The sequence below is a fragment of the Chlorocebus sabaeus genome, chromosome 1 (genome assembly GCF_047675955.1).
Source record: "Chlorocebus sabaeus isolate Y175 chromosome 1, mChlSab1.0.hap1, whole genome shotgun sequence".
NCBI lineage: Eukaryota > Metazoa > Chordata > Mammalia > Primates > Cercopithecidae > Chlorocebus > Chlorocebus sabaeus.
The window spans coordinates 16,169,375-16,191,328 of record NC_132904.1 but is presented as its reverse complement, the minus strand read 5'-3'; the positions used below and the strand labels follow the sequence as shown (position 1 = coordinate 16,191,328).

At 40.2% G+C, this 21,954-nt stretch overlaps 1 protein-coding gene across 1 annotated transcript in view; it reads left to right on the top strand.

The window, feature by feature from the left end:
• Positions 1–238: 238 nt before the first annotated feature.
• LOC103235562 (putative fatty acid desaturase 2-like protein FADS2B) overlaps positions 239–21,954 on the top strand; it is a 38,529-nt gene continuing 16,813 nt past the window's right edge. Inside the window, exons 1-4 of the mRNA XM_037997358.2 lie at positions 239–879; positions 12,448–12,558; positions 15,285–15,482; positions 16,818–16,919. Of these exons, the coding sequence (XP_037853286.1) occupies positions 553–879; positions 12,448–12,558; positions 15,285–15,482; positions 16,818–16,919 (738 nt within the window). The 5' untranslated portion in view covers positions 239–552. The remainder of the gene's footprint in view (positions 880–12,447; positions 12,559–15,284; positions 15,483–16,817; positions 16,920–21,954) is intronic.

Here is a 21,954-nt window from a genome sequence, read left to right as displayed (position 1 = left end):
GCTGTCAAAAGAACATTTCCCAAGTCCAATTCGTGTCATCCTGGAGATTTTGAAAGCTTTTGCTCATATGTTGGATTAGCACATCTAAAAGTCTCTGATCACAGGCACGTCCGAGAGTTAATGAACCCAACACGCCTTGATGCTGTGCAGGAGAATCACCAGGACCACAGCTTAGTCCCTCCTCCCTAAGGGAGGGCCACAACATGAAGCCAGAGTGTGATTGGCCTAGGCTCTTTACTAAAGAGCATTTAATGATGAAGGAGGATGCTTCCAAGAGGCTAGACAGCAGAGAGAGGAGAAGCGAAGAGAGAAAGAAGGAAGGAAGGTGGCCTAGCCTTCATCAAGGCAGAAAAGATTCAGGACAGGCAAAGAAGTGAGAAGCTGGGAAGGTGCTCACTATCAGGTTTGTGAAAAGACAACTAGGCTCAGAAGTTTTCAGTGTAGGTGTCATACTGCAGTGGAATGAAAAGGGAGAAAGGCAGTCATTTTATGGTTCAATCAGAGGTGAGGATTAGAAATTTCAAGCATTAACCCAGAAATCCTAGGGATTCAATGACAATGAAACTTGAAGAAAAGTGTGGGGACAATGGGAGCCTTGTAGGAAGGAATCAGTCATACCCAGGTGAGAAGCATCAGCCAAAAGGAAAACCCATAACAAATGGGGAAGCTGAGTTTTATGCAAAGCAGGAGGCAAATAGGAAATGCAGCGTGCCCAGGAAAAGCCTCAACATGTACACCTGGCAGGAGATCCAGAGGCATAATCAGGAGGCCGACCAATGGCTGGTCATCAATCGCAAGGTTTACAATGTCTCCAGCTGGGCAGACAGGCATCCAGGTGGGCGCCGGGTCCTCAACCACTATGCTGGGGAAGATGCCACGGTAAGAAACCCCAAGCTTTCCCCACAACCCTCTCCGTCTTTCCCCCAGCTGTCGGGTGACTGAGATCTTGGCTGTCTTCCCAAAAGCATTGCACAATCATTCATCTCTTCCCAAACCAACTTTTCAGGATTCCTCTCTAGCAAAATTTTAGTAATAAATTAAGCCTCAAGGTCTAACTATGAGCTGTACCTAGTTTGGGATGAGTTCAGATACTGCCATTGAATACTATGTTTGCATATTCTGAGTTTTCTTTTGTTCATGGTGGTTTGTTTTGCTTTGTTTTGAAGCTGAGTCACTGTCTTACAAGAAGAAAATGACAAATATGTGAGTAAAATCTGGGGAAAAAAAAAAAAAAAGAACATCTGAACCCAAATAGAAATTTATAAGACTCTTATAAATTTCTATAATAATTGGAGTGCATAAAAGAAAGAAAGAAAGTCACGCAGCGGGCATGAAAACGTTGTGAATAATGATGAAAGCCTACAATTAATTACCTAGGCTTTAAGAGCTTGAAGAGCTCTTTGGCTTCCTGTAGTTCATTCAGTATCATACAGGTAATGCAACCCCACTTTTATTGACACATTGAAATGCATCACCTCATTTAAACCTACAAGGAAGGTGACTATTATTTCCGTATTACAGATGAGAAAGTTGACATTCAAAGATGTAAAAAACATGTCACACAGCCAGCAAGTAATGGTGCCAAATTTTGAAATCAGGTCGGTTTGATCCTAAAGCCCTAAATATCTGGATTGTAAAATAATAAAATAAAATTTCTACTTATTTGATAAAATGGTGTCTCAAAATCTTAAATGCCTTAAGGAATCTCTTTTAAAATATTCCATAAAGAAGTCAGTTTTCTCTCAATTGGGACTTTCATTTCCCACACTGTACAGACGAAGAAGCAGAATTAGAGAAACTAAACAACTAACTCAAGGTCAGAAACTAATATATGACAGAATAGAAATGTAAATGCTTTTAAAAATTGTGTGGCTCCTGTTGGTTTTACAGTTTAGCATATAACTTAACTGGTATTTTTTTTTTTTTTTTTGAGACGGAGTCTTGCTCTGTCGCCCAGGCTGGAGTGCAGTGGCCAGATCTCGGCTCACTGCAAGCTCCGCCTCCCGGGTTCACGCCATTCTCCTGCCTCAGCCTCCCGAGTAGCTGGGACTACAGGCGCCCGCCACCTCGCCCGGCTAGTTTTTTGTAATATTTAGTAGAGACGGGGTTTCACCGTGTTAGCCAGGATGGTCTCGATCTCCTGACCTCGTGATCCACCCGTCTCCCCCTCCCAAAGTGCTGGGATTACAGGCTTGAGCCACCGCGCCCGGCCGTACTTAACTGGTTTTAAAGATTGGATTGAAAACATTATTTTGCTAAGTACCAGTCTATAAATGGTACCGTACTAATCATAACAAAATTCACAAATACCTGCAAGATTTCATCTTTTGATGCCGTCAACATCTCTTCCTCAATTCTTATTCTTCCCCCAATTTCTCATCCCTGTTCTCTGTGTAGGCTCTTGTTCTTCTACCACCTTCCTATCTTATTTCTACAGTTAGAATAATACCTTTCTGAGTATGCCCTGCTACAGCCCCACCGCTTCTCTCAGATATATTTTTTTAAACAAATTTCACACTTTCCTTGGAAAATAAGCATGAGCTTATACACAGTGCCCAGAAATCAGAGAGCAGAGGGTAGAAGCAGCAAGAAGAAGAGCATTTGTGTAAGAACAACAGGAGGAAAAAAAAAAAAAAAGAAGAAGAAAATGTAAAACATACTACAGATGCCTATCTATCCCATCCCCTCATTTCCACAACTCATAGAAAATACAGATGAGGCTTTGCTAACACAAGTCACAGAATTGGCTCAGAGGATGTGTTCGCAAAGACATGAGCGTTCAACCACCTTAAAAATAACTGATAGCCTCACTCAGCTGGAGGCAGCCAAGATAGATGATAAAGTTTTAATTGGCTAATGATTTTTATCTCCTGGAAGTCAGGAAAAGACCCTGAGTTCGTGTCCAATTATAGCCAACAAGGAGGAATTAATTAATATAACAGAAACCATCAGAATCTTGGGGGAAAATACCCATGCCACCTTAGGATTTACGTATGTCAAAGAAGAAAATCATAAGTTGGTCAGTCATGTACCTTAGACTTCAGGAAAATAAATAAAAAATGTCCAGAGAAAAGATTCTCCTAGAGAAAATGGCTTAAGAAGAAACGCGGAGTGCCAGAACAATCCACAGTACTCCATGACTCAGAGTACAGGGAGCCTGAGCTTTGGAATAGGTTATGTGAACCTAGGAATGTTATTAGGATGTTCTGAGTCTCAGCTTCCTCATCTGCAAAATGAGGCTGACATTACCCATCTGAGTGATTTATGGCAAATAGAACCAACACACGTAAAGTGTTTGGCATTAGTGCCAGATACTTAGTAAAAGTTCATTCAATCATAGCCATTATCAGTCTTATCACCAGCATCTTTATCCTCAGAAATATAATTATTATTTCCTGTTTGTTCACCACCAGCTTAGAAATCCTGTTTATATTTTGTGTCATCTGATTGGGAACAGAGGGCTATGTAATGAAGCATCATGCTTTCTTTTTTTTTTTTTTTTTTTTTTTTTTTTTTGAGACGGAGTCTTGTTCTGTCCCCCAGGCTGGAGTGCAGCTGCACAGTGTCAGCTCACTGCAAGCTCCGCCTTCCGGGTTTACGCCATTCTCCTGACTCAGCCTCCCGAGTAGTTGGAACTACAAGCTCCCGCCACCACGTCTGGCTAATTTTTTGAATGTCTTTGTATTTTCAGAAGAGAAGGGATTTCACTGTGTTAGCCAGGATGGTCTCGATCTCCTGACCTGGTGATTCGGCCTCCCAGTGAAGGAGGGAAGATCATAAAGTCAGAAGGCCTGATATCAAATGCTTACCCCATAACTTAAGAGTCGTTTGCAGGTCAAACCTCTTGAGTGGCAAGGGTGAGCCAAAGTACTCTCACTGTGTGCCAACCCCGGGCCCATGGCTGCACCTGCCCAGAGAAAGCACCCTTTTCTTATATACATAGTAACTCTTCTCTAGGTCTCCATCGCCCTCATAAAAGGTGAATGATGGTATCTACGTAATCTATCCCACAGCGTCATTCATTCATTCATTCATGCAGTCAGTTGTTCCAAAACTCTTGTTAGGGTTCCACCCTCATGGGAATGAAACATGTCTGCTTTGCATCTGGGCTCTACATTGACTAGGAATGTCCTGAGGCTATTGAAGTCTCAGCTCCCTTATCTAGGAAAATGAGGATAATAATACCTTCACCTTAGCATTGTCATAAAAGTCAGCAGAGATCAAAATGAAGTGCTTACCGTGGTGCTTGGTACAGATTAGACACTCAAAAAATAGCAGCTCTTGCATTTTGTTATTACTTCACTCTTCTGAGATGGGTTTCCATTTTCTCCAAGGAACTTTACTAAGAAAAATAAATCTATAAAACAAAATTGGTACATAAGCTCCTGTTATTGCACATATGAGGTATCTGGTATTTTCAAATGATATGATTTAAAACTAATGTCACTATGCTAATAACTAGAGTTATGGCCACAGTCTTTTTATCTGTAAGAGCTCACCTAGGAAAATCCAGAAACAACCTGTAAGTACAACAAGGAGGATTGATTCTGTAGATTATAATTATAATACAATAAGCTATTTTGCAATAACATGAGGATTATAAAACATTTTTCTTTTTTGTTGTTGTTTTTTATTATACTTTAAGGTCTAGGGTACATGTGCACAACGTGCAGGTTTGTTACTTATGTATACATGTGCCATGTTGGTGTGCTGCACCCATTAACATTTATGTTATGTATTATCTCCTAATGCTATCCCTCCTCCCACCCCCTCCCTACAATAGGACCTGGTGTGTGATGCTCCCCTTCCTGTGTCCAAGTGATCTCATTGTTCAGTTCCCACCTGTGAGTGAGAACATGCAGTATTTGGTTTTCTGTTCTTGCAATAGTTTGCTGAGAATGATGGTTTCCAGCTGCATCCATGTCCCTACAAAGGACATGAACGCATCCGTTTTTATGACTGCATAGTATTCCATGGTGTATATGTGCCACATTTTCTTAATACAGTCTGTCACTGATGGACATTTGGGTTGATTCCAAGTCTTTGTTATTGTGAATAGTGCCGCAATAAACATATGTGTACATGTGTCTTTATAGCAGCATGACTTATAATCCTTTGGGTATATCCCCAGTAATGGGATGGCTGGATCAAATGGTATTTCTAGTTCTAGATCCTTGCGGAATTGCCATACTGTTTTCCACAATGGTTGAACTAGTTTACGGTCCCACCAACAGTGTAAAAGTGTTCCTATTTCTCCACATCCTCTCCAGCACCTGTTGTTTCCTGATTTTTTAATGATTGCCATTCTAACAGGTGTGAGATGGTATCTCATTGTGGTTTTGATTTGCATTTCTCTGATGGCAAGTGATGATGAGCATTTTTTCATGTGTCTATTGGCTGTATGAATGTCGTCTTTTGAGAAGTGTCTGTTCATATCCTTTGCCTACTTTTTGATGGGGTTGTTTGTTTTTTTCTTGTAAATTTGTTTGAGTTCTTTATAGGTTCTGGGTATTAGCCCTTTGTCAGATGAGTAGATTGCAAGAATGTTCTCCCATTCTGTAGGTCGCCTGTTCACTCTGATAGTAGTTTCTTTTGCTGTGCAGAAGCTCTTTAGTTCAATTAGATCCCATTTGTCAATTTTGGTTTTTGTTGCTGTTGCTTTTGGTGTTTTAGACATGAAGTCTTTGCCCATGCCTATGTCCTGAATGGTATTACTTAAGTTTTCTTCTAGGGTTTTTATGGTTTTAAATCTAACATTTAAGGCTCTAATCCATCTTGAATTAATTTTCATATAAGGAGTAAGGAAAGGATCCAGTTTCAGCTTTCTACTTATGGCTAGCCAATTTTCCCAGCACCATTTATTAAATAGGGAATCCTTTCTGCATTTCTTGTTTTTGTCAGGTGTGTCAAAGATCAGATGGCTGTAGATGTGTGGTATTATTTCTGAGGGCTCTGTTCTGTTCCATTGGTCTATATCTCTGTTTTGGTACCAGTACCATGCTGTTTTGGTTACTGTAGCCTTGTAGTATAGTTTGAAGTCAAGTAGCGTGATGCCTCCAGCTTTGTTCTTTTGGCTTAGGATTGTCTTGGAGATGCGGGGTCTTTTTTGGTTCCATATGAACTTTAAAGCAGTTAACATATTTTTCTTCTTAGAGAAGGGTCTCACTCTGTTGCCTAGGATGGAGTGCAGTGGCATGATCATAGCCCACTACAGCCTCCAACGCTTGGGTTCAAGCGATCCTTCAGCCTCAGCTTTCCAAATAGCTGAGACCAGAAGTGTATGCCATCACAGCCAGGTTTTTAAATTTTTTTGTAGAGATAGGATATCACTGTGTTGCCCAGGCTGGTTTCAAATGCCTAGCCTCAAAACATCCTCCTGCCTCGGCCTCCCAAAGTGCTGGGATTATAAGTGTGAACCACTGCACCTGGCCTATAAAACACTTTGGTGATGGTAAATATACATGAATAAATATCTGGCCACAAATTTTGTATAAAACAACAGTGTGTTCTGAGCTCCACGAAAAACATAATTGCAATCTTATGATGCATTCAGAAAGACAGCATAATCAGAATGAAGAAAGCAGTTTTATTATCTTGTGTGCTGATTAGCACACTCCTTATTTCTGGACACAACACTCTAGCAGAGAGACTAAGAAACTAAAGTTCTTTCTCATGAGAGTCAGAGTCCAACAGGATGGGAAAGAATAACAAAAGCTTACAGGAAATATGGCAGGGTCCATTTCAACTATTTGGAGGACTGGTATGTGGAAGAAGGAAGAGTTGTGTGTGGCACCAAAAGAGGGCATTCTGAATGGTTTCAGATGAGTAGAGCCAGCAGAGGCAAGTCTGGGGCAGGGGAAAGGGAACGTATATACAGAAATGGAGTACAAACATGATTCATGGCGTGAGTAAGCACCCCACCAGAATGGGCATCCCAGCCTGGACACTTCCTTTACTTAGCATAATATTGGCCGAAACTACATGCTAACTAATGTTAGTGGTTATCACAGAGGAATTCACTGGCTATGAGAAGAGGAGAAGACAGAGAGAAGATGAAGAGAGAGAAGAGATAGGGGAAGAGAAAAGAGAAAGAAGAGGGAGGGAAAGGATCTTGTGTGCCAAGCTAAGGAGTTTGCATTTTACCCTTACTGCACACCTGCCTCTCCTCCTACTATATGTGAGAATGTATCCCTAGCACAGCATCCCTCCCACCTTCATTCTCACAACTCCCTGGCATTTCGAAGCTGTTGGTAAAAGAAAAGTAATAATCAGTGATAATTGCATCTTTCCTGCAATTATTAAAATTATCTGATTCTCATGGAAATGATAGTTCTAGTTGTAAAATAGATGGAGGAGAGGAGAGAGAAAGAAGTTCAAGTGCTAAGAGATGAAAATAGGCCATGAGGAGACACTGCCTTTCTGGAAGGTGAGTCTGGCAGTTAAGTGAAGGATGAAATCCAGAAAAGCCTCCTAAAATGAAGGAAGACCAGGGTGGAGTCGAGGGAACATGTTGAAGGCCCAACCAAGGTGTTGGCTGCAGGAATGGAGAAAAGGAGATGGGTGGGAAGGATATTTAAAAGACGTAATTTATAGTATTTGATGAGTGACTTGATAAACTAACAGGATGGAGGAGTCTAAGCTGACTTAAGATATCTGGCTTAGGCAACTAAGTGGTGATATCTATTACAAGGAAACCCAGGAGAATGCACAGGTTTGAAAGGAAGAGGAAGGGGAGGGGAGAGTTGAGTTCCTTTGGGCTGGAGCTCAGTTGAAAGCATTACAGAAAAAAAAATATCAATATAAGGAAGGGTTTTCAAGAAACGAAAGTGTTCAAACGATAGTATGAGTTGCAGTGGGAAAATAACCCTCTGCTTATCCCTAAGGGTGAAGAGGAATCTGGTGACTTTCTGTGATCATTCCCACTCCAAAGCAGCTGTCTCCCAGGACAAGGGCAAAGATGCTTTCTCCATACAAAACTGGCCTGTTCAGAACTCACTGTCCATCTGAAATTTGTAGAGACTTATTCTAGCCATTGCCTTAGGGCAGGTGAAATCTGAGAAGGAAGCAGAAGAGGAATTACCCAAAGGTGCAGGAACAGGGGTCTTCATCTGTGGCTGGATATAGAACAGTCTCATGAGCTTTTTTTGCAGTGAGTACACCAAGGTCTATATTCTAGTTATCTGGTTTTATGACTACACATACAACATTCTCCATGGATGGTTTCTAAACTTATGCTTGTTCCTTAGTGAATTTCTTTTGGGAAATTTCAACCCACCTCCCATGAACTAAGTCATAATCATATAGAATCATGGCCACTTCTTGATGTCTGACTCCAAAATCTAAGCTCTTAACCTCTAGGCTGGCTCCTCCATGGGTTTTAGAATGACTGAATAAATGAATGAAGGAATTAATGAGCTCATAGAGAAGATTAGGTAGTATTACCTACATTTAGGAGAAATTAAGTAATTTCTGTGTGTGAAACAGCCTACACTTCTGCTACCCTATACCATGCCTTAGTGTGAATTAGGAAAGGCACACTCTTTGGGTGATTGCAGCCCTGTAAGCAGAAGGTTCAGCAAATGGAGTGTCCACTGGAAGTCAGGCCACACTTGCCATCTAGGCCAAGTGCCTTTGTACAGGGCACAGCCTGTATACAGTATTTAAGCTGTAAAAACAGAATTTTATCTCACACCCTCTGACTTTATATACTTTTCTCTTCCTCTAGGGATCAGGCTGTTTTTACAGGAAAGCACAGACTCCATCTCCCACCAAATAACAGCAAAAATATTAGCAGTTTATCCAAGGTATTTGTGAAAGCAAAGTAGTAATCACGTCTCCATGCTGTTACTATTTTGAAAATAATCAGTTATGAGATGAGCTATGGTATAAATTTATGAATAATTTAAATAGTAAAGATGGTGATTGAGAAGGAAGTCAAAAGGCTAACAGATGAAAATGTGAGATGCTGAAGTCACAAAAATGTCAGAAAATAGAGATACCATGGATAGAAAGAGACAACAGTGCTTAACATCTGTATACTTTGAGTGCCACACTTTGATTGTGCTTAACACCTGCATACTTTGAGTGCCACATTTTGATTATCCTAATACCTTGTCATAGAAATGCTATATCCATTCATTCATTCACTCTTTCCCTTATTTGTCAGGTGTCTATTGATCACATGATATGCTTCAGGCACAGTGATCAACTTTAGGTATACATTGACCAATAATAGTACATGGTCCCAGTCTTTAAAAAACTCACAAACCACTAAAAAAAAGGGGTGAATACAAAGATTCATTATAGTATAAAAGTACAGTATAGTATAGTAGAGTATAGTATAGTATAGTACGGTACAGTGTAGTGGAGTATAGTATAGTACAGTACAGTATAGCATAGTATAGTATAGTATAGTACAGTACAATGTAGTGTAGTGTAGTATAGTATAGTATAGTATAGTATAGTATAGTATAGTATAGTATAGTATAAATTTGAAAAGTTCTAGGAACAAAGTGTCCTGTGAACCCAGGAGCAATCGTGAATCATTTTCCTGAGTGACTAGGGGAAGCAATGTTTAATCTGGGCCTTGAAGAGTGAGAGGAGCTTTTAGAGAAAACGAAGGAGGTAGTCAAGGCCAAGAGAGCAGTAAGTGTAAAGCCTCAGAACTACAGAAAGCCATGGAATGCATACTGAATGGGGAGGCTCCAGTAGAGAAGATGATGCATGAAGGGTATAGAGAAGGTGAGTCTAGGGAGGCAGGTTGGAGCCAGAGGCAAAGTGTTTTATATGACTCAAACCTATGGTGGGGACATGACATTACCATCTGCCAAGCAGATACATACTGATTTTAGCATCATCCGCAATCTGGCATCACTCCTTTCTTGGGAGGACTTTAAGAAAACAAACTGTATGTGTTAAGGCTGGAATGGACCTTTAGGGCTTTAAGGCTTTAGAATTGCATAACCCTGAATTCAAATCCTGGCTCTGCTATTGAGTGTGGCATTTGGGGCAAGATATGTCTCCCCTCTGAAACTTAGTGTCTTGATCTGTACAATGAAAGTGATAAAACCTCACAGAAATAAAATGGTGACTATGAGTTGGGCCATAGAATACCTTGTACACAGGACACACTTCATAAACACTGACTTCTCCTCTTAATTTTATCCCCTCTCCTTCTTTCACCTGGAACACATTTGGCCCAAGAATGTTGGTAACAGGACTTGCATTATTGCAGACTTTTCACGAAGGGAATTTCACAACTTAGTATCTAGATTCTGTTTGAAAATTCTTTCAAATAGAATAGTCTAAGGCTACCTAAACTCCTTTGTTGTACTGCCCCCCTGATGCAGGAAAGAGTTCCACAGAGCAGGCCAGTATCTATTATTCTGAAAATCTCTGCGGCGTTCCCATATGTTTTGTCACAGTTTGTCCCATATGGTTTGTCCCCTACAAACCTTTGAAGAAACAGTGAACCCAGAAGAATACTGTTGTCAGCACACTGTTCCGGGACTCTAGATAGCTGCTCAGAGTCCAATGAAATTGCGATAGATGACATTCTACACTTTGATCTTGATCCATCAGGATGTCTTCCATTCTAACCTGCTCTGAAACAGCAAGCAGCACTTGATTTTTCAGTATGGGTCACAATGAGATATTTTAATCACCCTCTTAATCACTGAATCACTCTTCCTGGTTAGGGAACCTAAGCTTTAGTATCATAAATGTGAAAAATTTAAACACCTTTGAAATTATTTAGTCCAGCATTTCCCAAGGCACTCAGGAGGAGTGTACAGAAGCAAAACGGGCACTGGCGGCATTATCTGTACAAAAGAAGCAATGGAACCTCACGGCCTGGACTGATTCTAACAGATAAAAGCCCATTTTACATCATTGCATCTGGAGACCCATAGGTGAAATGAGTCTAAAGAGTTGATATTGTATCCTTCTAATTAACCTTATTAATTATGAAAATAACTTCTTACTTCCATAAGTAATTATAGTACAGCATTATTATAATACTACAATAATAAGTAGGCTCCTATGTAATTCTTGGATATATCTAAAGTTGATTCAGTATTTGAAAATGTAGCACTCATTATATTCACTAATATAATTCAAAGCTCACTCCACATTAGGCATTGAGGTAAAGGGAGGAAACCTCTGAATATTGAAGAGAAGGTCGGTAGTGGGTTCTTATCAGTGGAGGTATACACATAAGAAATATATCTGATGTGTATTTAACACATAGTAAATGCCATTGGCATTATTATTAATTTACTTAATCCTCATAATAACTTTATGAATTGGCCGGCTATTATCATCGCCCCCATTTAGGGAAGAGAATATAGAAGCATCACAGGCAATTCAAGAGACTTGCCTACAATTACTTAACTAGTAAGTAGCAATGCCAGAATTTGCATGTAGGAAAGCTGGCTCCAGGGTCCACTTTCGTAATCAGTATGCTGCAACACCACCACTGCAGAGTAATTTGTATGGCTTCCATGTATACAATTTACAACTTTGGTTATATTTCTTCATTTTTAATTGCTGCCATCTCCAAACCATAATAGCAACAAGTCTAGCATCTCCCTCTTGGAAAATCTTTCTTCTTTCCGAAAACAATTTAAATCCCTGGAAGAGAAGACTCTCTTTCTTCCAAACATAAGTAGGATATAGGCATCATCACTGCTTCTCATAGCCATATGGAATTGCTACTTAACACGCACCTGAGATAGAAAAATACAGTTTGTCACTTCTATTCTGTTTCTGGCTGTCACCGAGTCTCTGCACAGGCCAACACAGCATCTTTTTAATAGACAGTGAGGAGACTCCTTCAGTGACAAGCATAGCCAAAGATGTACTATTTTAGACCACCCAGGGCTCTAGGGCTGTGCTCTTATAATCTCTTATGCCTTTGCCTTAAGCCATCATCAACTTTAACCTGTCCTCTAGAATTAACTAATTCAAGGGGCCTTATTCCCCTGGGCTATGGCCAAGAACCCAGAGAGAGCCCTCAATGGAAGATATAATTTGCATAGCCAATCTTAGTTGCTGCAGTGTCTCAGATAGTGTGAGCAGATTTCACATTTAGACTGATGCTGGACTTTTGTAAAGATTTATCCCAACCCATAAACTCGATTATTTCTTCTGGTGATAAATAAAATAGTGATCTCATCAATGTTCCAGGATCCCCTGACTGTGTGGGTCATACCTAGAGAAGCAGTACATGTAGTAGGTGGGTCTCCAGCAGGAAGCTTTCGCAGAGGTGGTTTTCAGGGATAATTTTGATCAATCAACTTGAAACATCACCTTGGAGTTACAAGCAAATCCTCTGCAATGAGATCTGTGCTGATTCCCAGATTGAGCACAGGACAAGATAAGTAAAGGAACTAATCTGTGGATAAGCATGTCTCTTCGAAGCCTCTAACAGGTATCTCTGATTTACAGGATGTCTTCAGGGCCATGCATCCAGAGCCTGACATTGTGCAGTTGTACCTGAAGCCACTGCTCATTGGAGAACTTGCTCCAGGAGAGCATAGCCAGGAAAGACACAAAAATGTGAGTGAGATGTCAGGATCCAGGGGTGTAGAAGGATGGAGACAAGGCATATTTTAAAGCCAGTTAACAGTTTTCTGTGAAGCCTGGGACCACAGTAGAGTCAATGGGTGCAGTCCACGTATTTCCAAACAATGCCTTTTTCTTTAGATCATCAGAACTCTTAAACCTTTGTGAAGCAAAAGAAGGAAATTGTTGGCCCTTCATCAAAGAGTAATTTCATGTCTCTAAGCACCTACTTCATGCCAGGGAACTTATGGATATAATTTCCTTTTCATTGACTGCTTGCAATTATGCTTTATGTCTATGTCTATATTCCCAGCCCAACTAAGTTGCATGAGAGCTGAAACTATGTCCACTTTTCTTATCCCTGTGTCCTGAAGACCTCCTTTCACAGGATCAACATGTAGTAGAAACTCCAAAAACAACTACTGATTGAAAGATGTCGCTGTATCCTAACCACAGCCTTTGTAAATCTGGGGAGATTATCATTCAGGGAAAATAAATTACTTTCTAAAAGTCTGACAGCTGGTGTATCAAAGAGCTGAGACTCCAAATCACTTCTCTCTGGCTCCAATCCCTTAGGTATTCCCAAGGATAAATGCCATTCTTTCTTTAATATTTTGACTACACGAATACTGTCTTCTAAAGGACAGAGTCTCCATAGGACTAAAAATTCATTGGGATGGTTTTACATAACGCTGAGAGGAATTTTACTTAATATTGATTAATTCCATTTTCTGAAATTTATTTTTTGTAATAGCTTACATTTGCCTGACTCTTAAGCCCTTTGAAATAATTTGTACAATGTGTGAATCCATAAACCACTGTGAAGCAGAGGGAGCAAGGATTTTTCCCTCTTTGAAAAATGAAGAAACAGACTCACAAAGGGAGCAGGACTAATCTGAGGACACAGACCTGGTTACGGGCAAATCTGAGACTAATACTTAAGCTCACTCTTTAGGCCTATGTTCATCCCACAGCACAGCTCTGTTCCGAAGAGTGGGTTGGTAGGATGGACAGCCTGCACTCACGCCCCAACCCTGCCATTCTCAAATTGTGTGAGTCTAGGCAAGTTCTCAAACCTCTTTTGGCTCAGTTTCTCCCCCTATAAGATACCAAAAACAATGGCACCAACCTTATGAGAGTTATTGGGAAAACAATTGAAAGAATTAAAGTCATCATTGAAAGTGCTTAGAACAGCACCTGGAACACAGTAAATGCTCAATAAATTTTACTTATTATCATAATCATGAACTGATGATGGTACTAGTAATTTTAAAACTTTCAGATATGTCCCCATCATTTGGGTCAGGTAGTTCTAGGTTAAAAATTGAAGGTGATGCAAATCTTTATTGTTTTTCCTAAATTTTTTCTGTTAAGAAAAATAAAATCCCACTAAGGACTGAGACCTATCAGATAATCATTATCTGAAAGAGTGTTGGTCTCCAGAGATAAAGGTCTACCATAAATTTTCTTTAATACATTTGTGGGAATATTTTAGTTGCTGTATATAGAAAATTAGTATTTGAGCATAAAATTCGGTGTCAGGCGTAGGTTTAAGTTTACCACCTGTCACTGACTTGTGATAACTTCAAGTCAGTCACTCTTCTGGGGTTTGCTGATCTCCCTCAACTCTGCAATAAATGTTTTGCAAAAGATGACAAGGCTGGAGGCACCCTAGAGATAACAAGTTAATATTAATTATTAAAATAATCTGTGGCCACAAGAATTGTAAGATTGATGGGACTTGGGAGATGAGCCTATCCAGAACTTTTGCCAGGCAATGCATCTTTTAAAAGTTGTGTCTGTGAATTTTGAAACTTTTGGCTTCTAGAATTCTTTTCATAGCTCTTTCTATTTTGTTTCTAATGTTTCTCCTTTCTTACATCTGTACAACGCTGTTATCTTTCTCATAACCTGGTCACTTTCCCAGCTGTCCTAGTTTCGAGTCCATAATAGTCAATAAGCCAAGAGATATTTCTTTCCAACCTTGTGTGCCCCCCAATATGTTGTGCAAGTTTGTAAACCAATGCTGATGTTGTGCATGCACACTCACACATGCACATACACACAGGGCCCTTAAACGAGACCTCTCCAACTGAGTACACACACACTAATAAGCCCTGCCTTGTTTTGGGGGATCCTCTAAGCAGCTCTCAGAAAATTCATCCTGAGAGCTAACCTAAGTGAACTACATTGTTCTACGATCTCCATCTTCCATGAAATAACCCTTTCTACACATTAAGCAACTGATGGCTTGGAAAGTACTTTGTAAACTATACCAGTAACTATGGTAACACAGATCCATATAGATGACCAGGTTCCCCCAAACAGAACCAGAGCTCACTCAACACCTGAAATAATCCTGGTGGTTTAAAAGGTGACTGTTAGGCGTACGTATCTCTTTACCGCACTCTCCTCTCCTTCCCCCTCCCCTGAAAAAATCTAATTCTGAATTCCACAACAGGGTTTAGGACAGTTTACAAGTCATTATTCATCTTTCACTTCTGCAGAAAGCAACAAAAATTTTTCATAAATCTTTTTGAAGATTCTATTTGCTGGTTCATTGTTTTGGGGTTTTAATTCTGGACAATTAAATGTATTAATAAAATTCTATTAATAAAAGAGATGTATACAAAATTAATAAAATAAATTATTAATTATGTTCATCTGTATTCCCTTTCCCCTGAAGGAGCTAATTTACTCTTTAAATATTTGTTTCATAGTCACAGTTGGTGAAAGATTTCCAAGAATTGCGGAGGATCATAGAGTCTTTGAACATGTTCCACGCCAACCTGGGGTTCTTCTTTCTTCACTTTGCCCAGATCTTAATTTTGGAAGTGCTGGCGTGGCTAATACTGTATCATTTTGGCAGTGGCTGGCCTGTTACTATATTCATTTCCTTTCTTCTCACAATTTCTCAGGTAAGCAGGTATACTAAGCCCAGGCAGCGTCGTCATAAAAAGGCTCAGAATTTCTTCTCTCTTTAGATTGGTGCCAGCTGCTACCTGACACTTCTTGGCAAGGTACTCATCAATGTCAGGCACTTACCAGCAAGTGACCAAGCTTCACTGGGCTTTGGTTCTCTCCTCTCTAAAGTGAGGATAATAATGAATGTGGAATTATTCTAAGAAGGACTGATCAGGCAAATGTGTAAAATATAAAGCACAGTGTCTGGCCTATGGTAAATGTTTAATTAATGACAATTGCTGCTTTTTGCCCTGTTTTATCCCCACCATCTCAGTGATTTAAGTTCTGTCCTTAGCCATGCAACATGCATATTTATCTTTCATTCTTTAACCAATCAACATTTATCAATGCATCAGACCACGAATTCTTCAAGGGCAGAGGTTATATCCTATAGAGAATAAGAACGTGTGAGTTTCTCCATAAATGACAAATAGCAACTGACACTTAGCAGGGCATTTGATAAATCTTTGTTGAATAAAGTATGAATCTCTGAACATAGCCTTCTATGAGCATGATACCATGTTGTCGATACAAAGGAAAAGTCAACATGCTCCCTGCTCCTGAGAGAACTCATCTAGTGGAGGAAATAGTCCTTCATAAACAGCTAAACACACTGCCTGGCACAATTCAATGTTATTAATCCCAAGGAAAGGAACAAGCATGTACTGTTGGAGCAGAAAAGAGCATCATTTAATTCTCATTAGAATCATTGGAAAAGGTTTCGTAGAGAATTAACTGCAATGTGTTTCCAGGTTCCAGAATTCTGGATGTTAATTCTTTTTCTTAAATCATCTTGTTTTATTTCTTGAAAAGTGACTTTTGGGAATAAGAAAGGAAACAAATATTTGTTTAGTGCGTAGCATAAGCTGGACACTTTACATACACGTAAGTAGTACAACAACCCCTGAGTCAGGTATTAGTGGCCCCTTTTATCAGATGAAGAACTGAAGGTGAGAGCTACCGAGTAACTTGCCCAGAGTCGTGAAGTTCGTTAGTGGTGAAGAACAGTTTAGAATTCAAATCTGTCTGACACCAAAGACCATGGTCTTTGCACTCCATCCTGGAAACCTTTGAAAGTGACAAGGAGAGCATTGCAGGCTGAGACAACAAAGGCATAAAAGTTGGAAAGATCAGGCAGGATATGTATGGGAGATAGAAACTAATTTTGGCTGGAGGTCAAACAAGATCACCCACTGTTCTCAAATAAGGTTGTGAATCTAATATGGGACTCATTGATTGATTTCTTGTTAGGGTCCCAATTTCTCTAACAGTAACTTCATCTCTCCTAGGCCCAGAGCTCATTTTTGCAGCATGACGTGGGGCACCTTTCCATATTTAAGAAGTCCAAGTGGAATCACGTGATGCATAAATTTGTGATGTGCCATCTCAAGGTATGGGACACATCAGGGAGCATGAGGGGGATTCCTGAACATGAGTCCCTAAGGAGTGGTTCCCATGTTTGTGCATGGATATCAGTAAAAAATGTTTATGATACCCCACAAATAAATGTAAGTGTACTGACAAGGTAGATAATATATACTCATATATATAATACAACATTATAAAATATGTGTTGAAATGAGAATTTTAAATTTTTTGTGAGGATTCATTTAGTTCTGTTTAAGAAACTGTTGCGTTTTGTATTGCCCTGGTAGACTCTTTGGCTGAATCCCTGGCATCCCCCTGCCCTACGGAATCACCTCATAGAAGAAAGTGTGTGCCTCGAAAAATGACGATGTGCATTGTGGAATCATAAGTGGGAATATTCTTAGAAGGGATATGAAGATTTATTGTAGGGAAGCTAGGGGAAACCAGCAAGCCTGATTAGTCCTAGGGGTGGGGGCAAGGAGGGGGCAGCTATGAAGAAATAAAGGAAAAGATGCAAAACAGATACTAGTGAACAGAAAGACTAGTCAGGAAAAGCCAGGTGGCTCTGTTCAAGAGCGGAGGATTGCAAAATCCAGACTGCTGGAAAAAGCAGGTAGTGATATGACAGCTGGTCTTATCCCCCCTTACTTGGGCTCCAGGGAGCAGGTACACTGTCCTATGCACCACTGCAATGCAGCACCTAGGAGAGTGCCTGACGCACGGAGCGCCTCAGTAAGCATTTGTTGAATGAAGGAATGAAAAAAAGAAAGAAAGAATGAGTGAATGAATGAATGAATGAATGAATGAATGAACCAGTTAACAGTGCAGGACTTCCAAGCATGGCTTCCAGCCCTGGCTCTGACTGTACTCATTGTGTGATCTTTAGGAAATCACATTCTATCTCTGGCCCTCAGTGTTCCCATCAGTTCCCATCAGGAGTTAAACTAGATCTCTGCTTTTCTAGAACTTTTTAGGTTTTGGTCACTATGTACTCTGGCCTAGAAGGGAAGCAAATGTCTCTGAGCCTTCCACTAAACCAAATCCTTGTGTTCAAACCAGGACCCCTTAGGAAAAACCCACGGGCACTGACTCAGAGCCTGTTAGTTCTTCCCTAACACAGTGATTTTATACATATATCTCATTCTGGTTATCTGCTTCCCCAGCCCGTAGTGGCTTGGAAGTAGCCAACTAATGAAAGAGTGAAGACAATGCTGGAGTCAGGCCCACAGAGAGTAGTGAGCAGTAACTACTCACAGCAAATGATAAGGAAACACAGATGGGGACTCACATTGTGTGAGCCTGACAAGTGCCGGGTTCAGAACTAGTCCCGTTAGGCTATTTTCTCAAGCAATTCTAACGACGTGAGGACATAGCACTCCTAGTTTTCAGTTGAAATTCATGTTCAGAGGGGTTAAGTATTCAAGCCAATGGCCATAAACTGGTCACTGGAGAATTCATAGCACAGCACTAAATATTGCAGGCACTGGAGCAGAGCTGCTCAATGCTGGCTATCATGTGGAGCCACCTCAAGAACTTATTTTTTAAAGCCCTGATGCCTAAGCACCATCTCTAGATATTCTAAATTCATCTCCGGTAGAGTCTAGACATCAGTATTTTTTGAAAGTTCCCCAGGTGATTCGAACCTGCAAAAACGAACCCGCCTTCTGTGGGAATTCATGCACTCATGAGCTGCGTCACTTTGAACAAATTACTTACTGATTTTGAACCTCAGTTTCTTCAACCGAAAAATGAGGATGGATGATGGCTTCAACCTGATTAGGATGTTGTTAGGATTATACTCAATGCTCATATGGCATGCTCAACCAAGTGTCTGGCATACAGGAAATGCTTAATAATGGTTAGTTGTTACTAACCTAGGAATAGCCTTTCCATAATCAAAATGAAGACTCAGTATCAATAAGAAAAATGTTTAATCATTGAAGTATTAAGAAGATGGAGATAAATCATATCATCACTGAGTTGCAAGGTACCTGGAATCACCTACTTTTACCTACCCTCTCTCCCACTGATCAGTTTGAGCCTTAAGTCAATCGGGTAACACAGAGTTGGATTTTGAGACATGTCCTCCAAAATAGTTAGAATGAATAATAGGTTGTTATTTCATGTGACAGGTCACATTTGACCAGAAAATTCCTAGGGGCATTCTATTCCACCCTCTCTTCACTATCGTAAGATAGATGAGGCTGTTTCTGGATTCACTCAGAGATATTTACCACAGAATAAAAGCAGAGGCGGTTTCTTACGCTATTGTGAGTTTCAGGTAATAGGCCAGCCCATTTTTCCTCCTCTGTTCTGAGGAGTCAGAGGAAAGGTAAGACTCATCTGCCCTAGAGGTAGCTGGCAGTGGATTCAGTGCCAGTATGTGAAATATTTCGGATCAGCCCCACCCATGCTGGCACTTTAAAAAATAAATCACTGCTTTCCCATTGATCCAGATTTGTACACAGCTATTTCTACCTAAGCTGTGTCTCCAGACACAATTTTGCACTAGTCGAAATGAATATAACCTTGCTGACTTGTGAACTGAGTAAGAAAATGGGAAATGGCTCTAAAAGCAAATCAAGTGTACTCTGCCTTTTTTGCAGGCAAAAACAGTGACTCATGAGCAAAATGAACATTGGCTTCAACTATGTGCAGGAGAGAAAACTACCTGTGGAGAGGAAGGTGGGCAGGGAGGATGTAACAAAGAAAATTATAATGTAAATAGCAACATCCCCGCCTTAGACATGCATCACAATTTTAAAGTTTAAAACTTAACTTCATGTCAATTACCTCCCCCCACCACCTCCTGCAAAAGGCACCAATATGGAGATTCTTTAGAATTTTCATTCACCAACTGAGAAAAAATATATATGCTCTGGTCTTTCCAGTGTTTGCACAATAAAAGAGCACTTCCCAAAATAAACCATGAAATGTTTGCATACATTTTGGACTACTGTGAAATACTAAAATCAAAATGGACTCCTTGTAGCATATTTTTCATATTCATCAGTATGCACATATAAAAAAACTAAGAATCAAGTCTCATTACAGGGATAGTGGGACAGAACATTTGAAATTAAGATCTTCCTAGAAAAGCTGGCCTATACTGATTCCATGATGACATCCTAAAACATTTTATTTTGGTAAGGAAAAGGAAAGTGTCAAGCATGTTATTTTCTGCAATCCCCTCAGAGGCCTCATCCATTTTATAGATGAGGAAATTGCCCAAAGTCACACACCTAAATAGATAGCCAAGTAGGGATTAAATTCAGGTTCGTCTCATTCCAAAGCCTGGGTTTGTTCTTTTTATTATTAGTAGTAGTATTATACTTTAAGCTCTAGGGTACATGTGCACAACCTGCAGGTTTGTTACACAGGTGTACATGTGCCATGTTGGTTTACTGCACCATCAACTCATCATTTACAGTAGGTATTTCTCCGAATGCTATCCCTCCCCGAGCCGCCCGCCCCAGACAGGCCCTGGTGTGCGATGTTCCCTGCCCTTTTTCTACTGCACTGAGAATAGACCTAACGTGGAAATGTGGAATGACAGGGTTGTTCCTGCCTAGAATTTGGCGAAGGGGCAGCCTATTTGGTGGGCAGCTGATAATCCTCTCTTGCCTGTGGAGTACTTTGTTTCCCTTGTCTCTGGCAATAGTGGCTTCCAGAAAGAGGGGCCAAGAGAAGGCGCTTATTTGGATCACACCTATAATTACTTGACCATTATTCTAAGCTTTACCTGTTAAGATCTGCTCCCCGTAGTATTATGAATCAAAGCCAGTCTCCCACATTACTGCTCACCACCACAGATAGTCATTGGCTAAAAGAGTACAGTCAGCGGGTGGAAGAGACCAAACATTGGCTCTCAGGGGACTTAGTTGAAAAGGAGAATATCTCATCACATTGTCCTTGTTCAGTTATCTACTACTTCCATTGGATTATATGTTTCCTAAGTGTGGAAACCTCATTTTATCATGTTTATCTTTATGTTCCAAATGCCTAGCTCAGTAACTGACACCTAGGACATAATTCAAAATAAATAATGAATGTGTGAATAAATACATAATTATAAGAGTAAGTGGCTCATATGCAATTTAAAAAATCTTTTATCATTTTATTTTTATTTATAATCGACACATAGTAATTGTATGTATTTATGAGGTACAGTGTGATGTTTCAATGCATATGTACGTTGTATAATGATCAAGTCAAGGTTGTTAGCATATTCATCACTTTAAACATTTATCATTTCTTTGTTGTAACATTCAATATCCTCTCTTCTAGCTATCTTGAAATATATAATACCTAATTGTTAGCTACAGTCACCCTACTGCAGTGGGCCTCAATCTTTCTGGCACCAGGGACCGGTTTCATGGAAGACAATTTTCCCATGGACCAGTGGGTGAGGGGTGGTTTCAGGACGATTCAAGCACATTACATTTATTGTGCACTTTATTTCTATTATTATTAGATTGTAATAATGAAATAATTATACAATTTACCCTAATGTAGAATCAGCGGGAGCCCTGAGCTTGTTTTTCTGCAACTACTGGGTGCCATCTGGGGTGATGGGAGACAAGGACAGATCATCAGGAATTAGATTCTCATAAGGAGCATGTAACCTAGATCCCTCACATGTGCAGTTTACAACAGGATTCGTGCTCCTGTGAGAATCTAATGCTGCAGCTGATCCCACAGAAGGCAGAGCTCAGGCTGTAATGAGAACGACGGGGAGCAGCTGTAAATACAGATGAAGCTTCCCTTGCTTGCCTGCCACTCACCTTCTGCTATGCAGCCCAGTTTCTAACAGGCCACAGACTGGTACCGGTCCGTGGCCCGGGGGTTGAGGACCCTGGCCCTAATGTGTAATAGAATGCCAAACTCATTTTTCCTGTCTAGCTGTAACTTTGTACCCATCATATGCAATTTGATGGAAGAAACACAGAGCACTGATGGGGCCCTAGAAGGGGGGACAGAAATTGTTAAGTATAGTTTGTGACATGTTGAGGCTTAAGCATCATGAACTATCCATATATATATATATAAAATATATAT